Source organism: Clarias gariepinus, chromosome 25, assembly GCF_024256425.1.
Source record: "Clarias gariepinus isolate MV-2021 ecotype Netherlands chromosome 25, CGAR_prim_01v2, whole genome shotgun sequence".
NCBI lineage: Eukaryota > Metazoa > Chordata > Actinopteri > Siluriformes > Clariidae > Clarias > Clarias gariepinus.
In genome coordinates this window covers 655,306-666,318 of record NC_071124.1, presented here as the reverse complement: position 1 = coordinate 666,318, position 11,013 = coordinate 655,306, and the positions used below count along the sequence as shown (strand labels likewise).

Genomic DNA, 11,013 nt, shown 5'->3' with positions numbered 1-11,013 from the left:
TGAGAGGTACTTAGCACTCCCACATTAATCACGGCTCTACAGCCAATCAGGGGCGCAAGTGGAAGGAGTGGATAGTGCTGCCCTCCGCCCCCAACAGTACTTGAGCGAGCAGTTTAAAAAAAATGCAGTGGGCTGGCGTCATGTGGTTCAAATGAAACGTGGGTCTTTAGCCCTCCCGACTGAGTGGTAGTAGTAGTAGCTTAATGTGGGAGCCCCCTAGTGAGGGCAGGAATTAGACATGACCAAATTAGGGAGAAAAAAAATAGATTGGTTTCTATTTTAAATGTTTGTAAAAATGGACCACAATGGGGTTATAACAAAAGAATGAATGAGACAAATGCATTAGCTTGAGAACCAGTGAGGTTGTTTTTGTACAAAGATGCACACGTGAACAAAATATATACAAAGAAATGTGGGCACTATTGCGCTGCATTCGATAAAAATTCCGTAATCACAAACTCAAACAGGAAACATCTATCTGCAAAGTGTCTTTTTAATAATAATTAAACAAAATATAAATAAAGATACAAACAAAGAAACAAACAAACTTAAACGATGCTTAACTTTGTGCTGACAGGGGCTCTCTGGTAAGACACAGACAGGGCAAGACACATAACACGCCCTGCGGCGAGACACATAACAGGGGGACAAACACATAAGACACAAACGAGGCGTGGAGCTGAAACTGGACACTAGAGAGGAACGGGAGACACTAGAGAGGAACGGGAGACACTAGAGAGGAACGGGAGACACTAGAGAGGAACGGGAGACACTAGAGAGGAACGGGAGACACTAGAGAGGAACGGGAGACACTAGAGAGGAACGGGAGACACTAGAGAGGAACGGGAGACACTAGAGAGGAACGGGAGACACTAGAGAGGAACGGGAGACACTAGAGAGGAACGGGAGACACTAGAGAGGAACGGGAGACACTAGAGAGGAACGGGAGACACTAGAGAGGAACGGGAGACACTAGAGAGGAACGGGAGACACTAGAGAGGAACGGGAGACACTAGAGAGGAACGGGAGACACTAGAGAGGAACGGGAGACACTAGAGAGGAACGGGAGACACTAGAGAGGAACGGGAGACACTAGAGAGGAACGGGAGACACTAGAGAGGAACGGGAGACACTAGAGAGGAACGGGAGACACTAGAGAGGAACGGGAGACACTAGAGAGGAACGGGAGACACTAGAGAGGAACGGGAGACACTAGAGAGGAACGGGAGACACTAGAGAGGAACGGGACGAGGGCTAAAGACATGGCAATCAGCTAGGCATGGCTTTTAGCTAAACATGGTTAAGCATTGCTTAACCATGGCAGTTAGCTACACATACACCTAGCTAAGCATGTCTTTAGCCCCAACATGCACTAAGCTATACTTACCTAATAGCTAAAACACACTAGGGAATAGGGGCTCAGAAACACAGACAAGGATACCCAGTGGCTAGGCGAGGCAGCCCTCCAAGACTAAGGGAGGCAGCACTCACAAGCTAGTCGTTACTCCCAAGCCAGGAGGGACAGCACTCTAAACCTAGGCACACTGGAACACTAGGGGTAGAGGAAACACAGGACAGCTAGAGACACTAAGGGGTTAAGGCTAGAAGCATGCTAGTTACTGTAACACAATATAGATCTTAGCTAAGCACGCTCCTAGCCACACACACACCTAACTACTTACCTGCTCTAGCTAACCACAAGAACACAGGAGGACAGGACTGAATCAGCTCCACTAACACAGACACACAAAACATACACAGAGACATTGCCGGTAAGAGAGCCCAAGTCAACACAACTAAACTCAAAGTACAAACTAAACATATAACTAAACAGAACAAAAGCCCACACATGTGACAGTGGTAATACCCAAAAATGCTCGACCCAGTTTCCCAGTCTAAACAGCTATTTATAGATTGGTTGATGGCTACCTCGGTTCAGGTGTGCACTGCATCACCTGACCGAGGTGCCTGCTGGGAAACTGAGTCGGCCAACAAAAACTACAAACTAAAAACAGTGACCTCTAGTGGAGGACCCTTACACAAAGGATAAACCATTAAACTAACCTTAGAAAGTGTCCTTGGAAATGTAGTCCCCAGAATCGTCTGTTTCCGAACTCAAAGAACTTACAGCTGCTGCAAAGTACTGGGGGTACTAACCTCGCCTGTAGTCCTTTTATTATGTTATAATAATTCATTACAACCTTAGCAAAGAAAAGCAATATATGGTAAATAAGTATTTGTGGTGTGAAAAAGTGCTTGTCCCCTTACTGATTTCCTTTTTTAAACAAAATCCAAAACTACATAGCCCTGTGTGAAAAAGTGTTTACCCCCTAAACCAACTGGTTGAGCCACCCTTAGCAGCAACAACTAAAAAATCAAGTGTTTTCGATAACTTGCAATGAGTCTGGTACAGTACTGTGGAGGAATTTTGGCCCACTCATCTTTGCAGAATTGTTGTAATTCAGCCACATTAGAGGATTTTCGAGCATGAACCACCTTTTTAAGGTCATAGAGCTCGTACTGTAGAACTCTTTTATACCCTGGTCCTGTGATTTATGTTCTAAAAGCATAAGCCTACTAACCAATTAGTTGGTTCTAACCTTATAAGGTAGATACTGATGGGCTAAGATGCCACTACTGCTACAAAAACTACAAAACTCCCAGACGATTTCTTAAGAAGTACGGTGACCGCAAACTTTACACCTCACAGAACATCTCAGGTATGAAGAACATCTTTGATAACATTAGCCTCGCTGCCTGCAGCCTTGCGGATATTAACTGATTCTCTTTTCACATACGCCACAATGTCAGGAAGCGGAGACTTTGCAGCATTTCCACTCGCCAGAACTCTGCGCATCTTCCTATGATGTTTACGTTCTTGTGGAGCTGTGACTCGCTTTGCTTTAGGAACAGTTTCAGCTTCACACATAACATCTCCTATGGTGAGCTGGGAAATATAAAACTTAAAGCATTGGCACATTCCTTAACATCACACATCACGTCTGTAAACAGCTTCAGGATGGACGCAGGACAAAATTATAACCCAGTCTGTATATAAAAACTGACTTACTCGCAAAATAAACTTCAAACAAAAATACAAGTAGGCTATCTACCCTGACTTTCTAAACCAAAAACAGTGATTAAATTCCCTCTCCACAAAATAAACAGCAGTCACGCACCTTCTGATGTACGCACAACATATACAGCATGGTTATATACAGTGGCATTATCTACAAATGCTAACAGCATGATTAAATACACTAACAGTGGGTTAACCAAACCAAAGGACAAAGCAATAATCAAAATCAATAGTCAAAATCAAAACAAGATGAGAATATCACAATCACAATCTCTTACACTCACTCACTCAAACACACTCTCTCTCTTCGCCAACACCTGGCCTACACGCCTACACCTTTTTGTGATACTTTCCAGTTTATAAATGTTTGATGGTTGAGCAGAAGCAACTGTGTGTAAGGTAATGGCGGCAGTCTGAGAATATGGAGTGGAGTTTGGAACGATGCGACCTGGAGACAATACACACACAACAAAGCACAGCAACAAGCACACATACAAACACAATCAATGAACATCTAACTATGGTCCAAGTACCAGCACTCCTGTCTTGTCAGAATTAAGTAAAGGAAAATAAGGTGTTGTAAATAAAAATAATTCTGGATCTGACCAGAGCATTAGATGACCAAAGAATCAGGAGACTCAGAGCCAGGGTTCAACTGGAGAAGATTCTATATAAAATATTTAAGTTTTATTTCGCATGCACGCGTCAGTCAGTCAGCCTGGGCAATGCAATCCCAACATAAACACACTCAAACACACTCTCTCTCTTCGCCAACACCTGGCCTACACGCCTACACCTTTTTGTGATACTTTCCAGTTTATAAATGTTTGATGGTTGAGCAGAAGCAACTGTGTGTAAGGTAATGGCGGCAGTCTGAGAATATGGAGTGGAGTTTGGAACGATGCGACCTGGAGACAATACACACACAACAAAGCACAGCAACAAGCACACATACAAACACAATCAATGAACATCTAACTATGGTCCAAGTACCAGCACTCCTGTCTTGTCAGAATTAAGTAAAGGAAAATAAGGTGTTGTAAATAAAAATAATTCTGGATCTGACCAGAGCATTAGATGACCAAAGAATCAGGAGACTCAGAGCCAGGGTTCAACTGGAGAAGATTCTATATAAAATATTTAAGTTTTATTTCGCATGCACGCGTCAGTCAGTCAGCCTGGGCAATGCAATCCCAACATAAATGGCAAAACACCCATTTTATACTAGAATGTAACCATTGACCCAATGGCAAGAAAGGAAAAAACAATGGAAGAAAAATACAAGGTTATAAACATTATGTGAGAACTACAGTAAGTAAACAAGGACACTTATGAAGATCACGCTGACATGAATTTATTCTTAATGATTCTGCCATATTTATATCAGATATCAAGGAAAATTAAAAATAAATCCCTCAAAGGTTAATAAGAATCCAGTGGATAATTTCCTTTACACATTCCTCAAGTGTATTAAGCTGGTGTCTCTCATCTGGCTGTCCTGAGACCTATAACTGTGTAAAGAGGAAGTAGACACATTTAAGGCATAACACTTTGGCCACTGACAGGTGAAGGAACAACAATGATCACCAATTAAACACCAGTAAATCAATAAAAGGCACCTAAGGATCACCAATGCCTCAAGGCCCAAGGACCAACCCGTCCGTCGAAAAAAAAAAGTTATTTCTGACCACATCAGAAAGCAACCAGAACACCAAGTGCACTACAGTCCACTCCACATGGGCCCTAGGAGGGAAAGAGCCCAATGTTGTCCATCAGGCCTTAAAACTCCCCAGATTCCAATCTGATCAGTCTCCATGGGAAACAAGTCTGATCCACTGAGGCCTCGCCCCACAACCCAAAGGACCCATGTCAGCCAGAAATGAAATCATGTTGTCCTCTGTGATTATACCTACTGTATGTGGACTACTCTCTCACAGTCACATGATGATTAATTATGTGCACCTGCACTCAGTGATGTCCACACGGTGTCTAAGGACTCTTTGCACTCTCACTAATTGTGAAGTGTATGTGCTCTGTGCTTTCATAGTTCTTACCCATCCTTGTTATTTCAGTAGTTTCTCTGGTTTTGATCCTGCCTGTAGTAGCCTGTTGTTGTCACCTGACCTTGGTCACCTTGATTCATGTGTTTTGATTTGTTTTTAAAGTTTTATAAAGTAATGTATACCTGCACTGGTGTCCAGACCCTTATACTTCTGTCCTGATGTTCTTGTAAAAAAAAAATCAAGTTTTTACATGTACTCATTTCTTCACCTGTATTTATGGGACTAACATGGAATCACTTACAGTAAGTACATTGTGGAACTTTGGGGCAATCTACTTGACCACCTTCTGTTCTTGACTTCTTTAAATTAGTTTGTAAACTTTTATTTTTCCTTTCTACAACTCTATGTCTTTTTATATATTTTTTTTAGGGATTTCAGGTTTAAAAATTTTCCTTAAAATTTTTAGGGATTTTAGGGATTTCCTCCAACACACTGCACCAACTGGTTATCCACTCATAAATTCATGCTGCTACAGGTTGACATTTTCACTTATTTTTAAAATCAGATAAAATATTAATTAATGCAAGGACCTTTAAGGAACAATTTCATTAATAAAAACACAATAATAAGTTTAAAAAAAAATTATTACTGCAAAAAAAATATTTTTTTTTACACATCATAGTTCAACATTAGTGTTTATTTAGCTTTTAATACCAACACCCAAAAATCTTTACTTAAATAGAATCAGATCATTAAATGTAAAAACACTGACGAGAAAAAGCACAACATTTATAACAGCAGAACTTAATGGAATAACATTTTCTTATTATGAAATATCATATATTGTATATATTATGATAATAGGAAAGAAGCAATTTTAACAAATTTTATCTTAAACAAAAATATTGAGAAAAGGATCAACAAAGTAAGAATGTGTGTATTTCTACGAATCTTTCCGAAAGCGTTAATCAGATGTTGTGGATGTTGTGGATGTTGATGTGAATTGATGTGTGAAGCTCTAAGTGTGTAAACAGTTCCTGCACACTTTAGGCTTTTTTCCTGCTCTATGACCCCTGATTGACCTCATCACCTAGTGAAGAAGTGCATAATGAAGGGTTCAGGTGAGTTAGTGCTGGAAAACACTAAACTGTGCAGTGCTCTGTTCTTCCACATGGAGAGAAGCGCCTTTTATTTCAGTTTACACACGACTCGAAGTTTATCAGAGTCCATCACATAACCAGGTGCTGCTTCTGCAGTGTGTGTGTCAGCAGGGCAGTGAGACGGCCCAGGTCCTGTCTGTCTCTCTACATCCACGCACGTTAGTGGAACGGACCGCACCTTTATCTCAGAGAGACGGTTCGGTCCGAGCCCCACCCACAGAGGACACCATGGGGGGACACGCCTCCTCCTGAGCTCAGACTCCACCTCTTCCTGTTCAGCTTCAGAATCGATGTTGAGAATTCCAGCCCTGTTCCCTTCATTACAGTAACCCAGCGCTTCCTGCCAGCTCAGAGCCTCAGCACTCACATGGATATAGCCTAAGAGAGACCCAACCCAAAACCCAAGAAACCCAAAAGCAGGAGGATGGTTTAGAGTGAGATCAGAGACAGAGACTCACAACAGCTGTGTTCTAGTCACTACTGTTCTAGAAGAGTGATGAGACACTTTTACTTACTGCTGGAGCACAGAGAGAGGTAATAATTATCACTGCATAAAACTGAGTACCAATTCCCTAACCACATTCGTACACAGTCGTATGGTGATGGCAGAGGATGACCACTCCCCCAGTTTCTGTAAGTAGAGTTTCCTCCATCAGTCCACTGCCAGTCATCACGCAGCAGGCCGATCCAGAAGGACGTGCTGCTCTTTAACCCTTTAATCTTCGCCTCTTCATTTTGCTGCTGATCTCTGATGCTGACCAGGTCAGTGTAGCGCCCCCTGCAGTAACGCTGAGCACCAAACCAGGTCTTACTCTCAAGGATTAGATGATAATTAAGAGTCTGTGAAGAAGCATCTGTAGGGGTTAAAAAATAAAAACTCTTATTTGCATGTTTACACTAATAATAAATATTAAACATAATATATTTAAAATATATTTTAAAAAAAACATTACAATATATGTACATATACATTCAAATATGCATTTTAAGTTAGACGTTACCTTGTCCATAGCACATGAAGTATCTTGTCCCTGTGCACTGAAGACTTTCCCATGAACCATCAGGCTTCATAGCAGCACAGCAGCTCGATGTCCCACAATCCCCTGTCAGATTACTGAATGTTACAGGATCACCATTAGACCATTTCTCACTGAACTGACCGCGATAGAGACCGATCCATCCAAACCATCCCCCTGCTCCACCACCAGGCGTCATCATCAGGTTATACAGTTCTGTGTTGTCTTCATCAGAGTACAGAGTGGCGAGGTCGATGTAATTTCCTCTGCAAGCTGTCCGAGCATCAGTCTGAATCCTGTACCCCTGAATGTACTGGAAGGTAGTGAGGCTGCTGTTGACTGGATGAGAAAAGGCTGTGGAAGAAAGTTCTCCTGTTAATGTAGCAGGACAGAGATAAAGGAGGGAAATGTGATGTGGATGAACAGCTGTCAGTGATGTGACTAAAAAAAGTAAAAATACTGAGATGTGAACAGACGGAGCTTTAAACAAATGTTAAACACAGAATGTCTTAATGATGTAAAGACAGACACATAATCACAGGATTAAGTCAGTGATCACAAGTCAGTGATCGTAGGTGTATTGAGAGTGATGACTGTAATTTGTTATGACCTAACCTTTTTGCATGTGGATAATAAAGAGTTAACACAAAAATCTACCCTGATCGATTTGCATTGATGGGAGGTTAAACTTTAAAATAAATCTAAAGATCATCATTTACGATGATCAGAACTACTTTTGTTTTGAGATATTGAAAAAGACAATAGATCCTTAATTGTTTCATGGCTCTTGTTTGACAAGGTGATGTCACCACTACAGCGGGCCAATCCTGAAATTACTCTCCACTGTGAAATTACAGACTGTTTTTAACATCGTGCTCATCCTATAGCGCCATCTTCTGGGCATAGTTTACAAGTTGTTAAACTTGTTAAAAGGCTTTAAAAAGAGGAGGTAATATTGAAGCTTTTACATGATTTTACAGCAATACTTGATGGGAATCTGTACGTTATGGAGCTAATTAAAATGGTGTTTCTTCTCATACAGTATTAGTAACATCAAAGGTAACTTTTACTTATTTCATTCAAATTCAGAGCAAATAGAAAAAGCACTCAAGGAAATAAAAATATTTCTAACTTATTGTGAGTAGTGTAGATTACAATAACCACAACCTTAACCCTAACCCCAAAACTAAATCCTGACCCTAAACCCTAAGCATAGGCAACTCTTAATCCTTACTCTAAACCATAATATTAAAGCCTAATTTATGCTTCTGCATTAGGTCTACACCATAGGTCTCGTGTAATAACTGTGTATACATGTACACTGTTATTGGTCGACCTTGTATAGCGAATTTCCAGCTTCTTTTTCTATGATTCTTTTTTTTTTATTAATTAAAGTTAAATGAACATAGACTAAATTGATTTCCCTAGTAACAAAAAATACACTTTAGTGTATTACAAATTATAAATAAATTAGAATCTTCGATAGTACATTGCAAATATACTAACAAAGAGTCAGTTAACTTTACTTTTTACTAACATGCTTTTTTTGGGATTTTCCCCCGATTTTCTCCCTAATTTAGTCGTGTCCAATTCCTTCCCATCACTAGGGGGCTCCACATTAAAGCTACTACTACCACTCGGGAGGGTATCACGTGTTTCCTCTGAACCACGTAACGCCAGCCGACCGCATCTTTTCGAAATGCTCGCTCACACACCATCCGCTCCTTCCGCTTGCGTGAGCTCACAGACGCCCCTGATTGGCTGTAGAGCCGTGATTAATGTGGGAGCACAAAGTACCTCTCATCCCTCCCCTCTGAGAGAGCTCCGGCTGTGAAAGGTTACAGCATCATCCGAGGATCGAACCAGCGATCAGGCTAACATCATGATTTTAGCAATTTTTGGAATTAACCTTACTAATTCCACTTATTAAACATACATAAAATAATTGCATTATAGTACACTTTCCAAAAATATATTATAGGAAAATATACTCTAAGTAAAAGGTCTGTGTAATTTATTTAAACTTTTTCTATTTGTTTTTGGCATATTTAAAAAATATGTTCAAAATAATCAATGTAGCAATGTACAGAAAGCATACTGTACATTAGAATACAAATTTTAATATATGGTAGTCTCAGTATATTTTCATTTAAATTTGAATGTTCTCATTTATATGTACTTATTTATGCTTTTATTTAGTGCACTACTCTCTCTCGCACACACTTTCAGACTTGTTTTTACGCGCTGAATCTCTCTCGTGTGCTCTTTAAACTTTGTTTTTAAACCTTACTTTTTTGTGTTCAAGATCATTTATGTATGTTTAAACTGTCTCTTCTATGTGCTTAATATCATAAAGCTACACTAGCACAAACTGCAGCAGCGTTATATCTCTGCAACTATTTCAGCCAACCAGAGACTAGAGTTGGGGCAACACCAGCCAATCAGAAACTGAAGATGGGCACATTCGGACTGTATGTTTTCTGATTGGGTCCCCAGTCCTTCCCTTTTACAGTCGAACCTTAGACTACGAGCATAATTCGTTCCGAAACGGCCTGTATTCCAAAACACTCATAAACCAAATTAAATTTTTCCATAAGAAATAATGGAAACACAAATTATTTCCACAGCCCAAGAAAATAAATACATAGAAATTATTAACACAAAATATTAAGGTAAAAAAATTAAACAAATTATTGTGCACTTTACCTTAAAAAAAAAGTAAAAATAAATTCCGACAGATAAGTGTTTCCATTTAGGTGCGCAGGTGCTGTGTGTGTGTGTGTGTGTGTGAATCTAAAGTAAGCTCCCCTTTTCCTCATCTCATCTTATACAGTTACCCTTTCTCCACTCTTTTCACACACACGCAGACACACAACGGAAACACTGTTTTATCGAAAAAATAAACAAGAAATCTCTCTAATGACACTTGATTGAGGGACACACTAACGGAATCACTGCTGTAAACAAAACTAAAGCAAATTAACCTGAACTTTATCTTTGGAAAGAATCGCAACAGAGCAGTGTTTCTGTGTAGAGCAGAGAGAAAGTGTGTGTGTGTGTCTGTGTGTCTGTGAAGGCGAAAGTAGGAGTGGTCTGTATGTGTATGTGTGTGTGTGGCACGGTGTCCAATGACGCGCGCACATGCAGATACAGTGCAGGCTGATACAGAGAGAGAAAATGGATCTTTAAGCTCTTTAATAAGGCTAGCATTTGCTTTACACGCGCGCTGTACACACACATACACATACAGACACAAAATAAAATATGTTTTACACACACATGTTGTAACGTTTGGATTTTATTTAAACCACTAATTACTATGCTACGGGGTCGAGAATCAAAATATGGGCTTGTAAAACCGCACGTCCGGTATTGCGCAACAGAGGCGGGACAATATAAGACGCGACACAAAACAATTACCAAACCAGACCAAAGTGTATTATACAAAACAAACCAATAAATAAACAAACAGGGTGCACCACAAACCAATATATACAAAAAATATCCAAGGGAAAGTAATCCACGGCAAAATCACCAACAATCTCTCTGTCTCTATTCCACCTGCAGCACGCTGTCTTCATCTCTCCGAGTCGGGTCGCTTGCTGGTTCCGGTTTTTTACCGGCACACGTGACCCGACGCCGCTTCCGGGCTCTCTCGCGCTGCGATCGCGCATGCTTGCGAGAGTTTAACCCTGTGACCAACACTGGTCTTTTTGGACAATTAAAACCATATAGGGCCCATTTTCTTATGCAAG

General features: G+C 40.4%; 1 protein-coding gene across 1 annotated transcript; it reads right to left on the bottom strand.

The window, feature by feature from the left end:
- Positions 1–5,886: 5,886 nt before the first annotated feature.
- Positions 5,887–7,883, bottom strand: LOC128513408 (macrophage mannose receptor 1-like). The gene is made up of 4 exons (XM_053487161.1): positions 7,874–7,883; positions 7,244–7,630; positions 6,758–7,096; positions 5,887–6,620 (listed from the first exon to the last, which is right to left on the bottom strand). Exons 1-4 carry the CDS (start codon positions 7,881–7,883, stop codon positions 6,271–6,273), a joined length of 1,086 nt encoding a protein of 361 aa, XP_053343136.1. The 3' UTR covers positions 5,887–6,270.
- Between the last annotated feature and the right edge of the window lie 3,130 nt (positions 7,884–11,013).

What these genes read in the sequence shown, in the direction of transcription:
- LOC128513408 (XM_053487161.1), bottom strand. An exon ending in CTTCATGTGCTATGGACAAG is followed by an intron (nt 7,097 to 7,243) that starts GTAACGTCTAAC and finishes TAACCCCTACAG; the next exon opens with ATGCTTCTTCACAGACTCTT. An exon ending in CCTCTCTCTGTGCTCCAGCA is followed by an intron (nt 6,621 to 6,757) that starts GTAAGTAAAAGT and finishes GGTCTCTCTTAG; the next exon opens with GCTATATCCATGTGAGTGCT.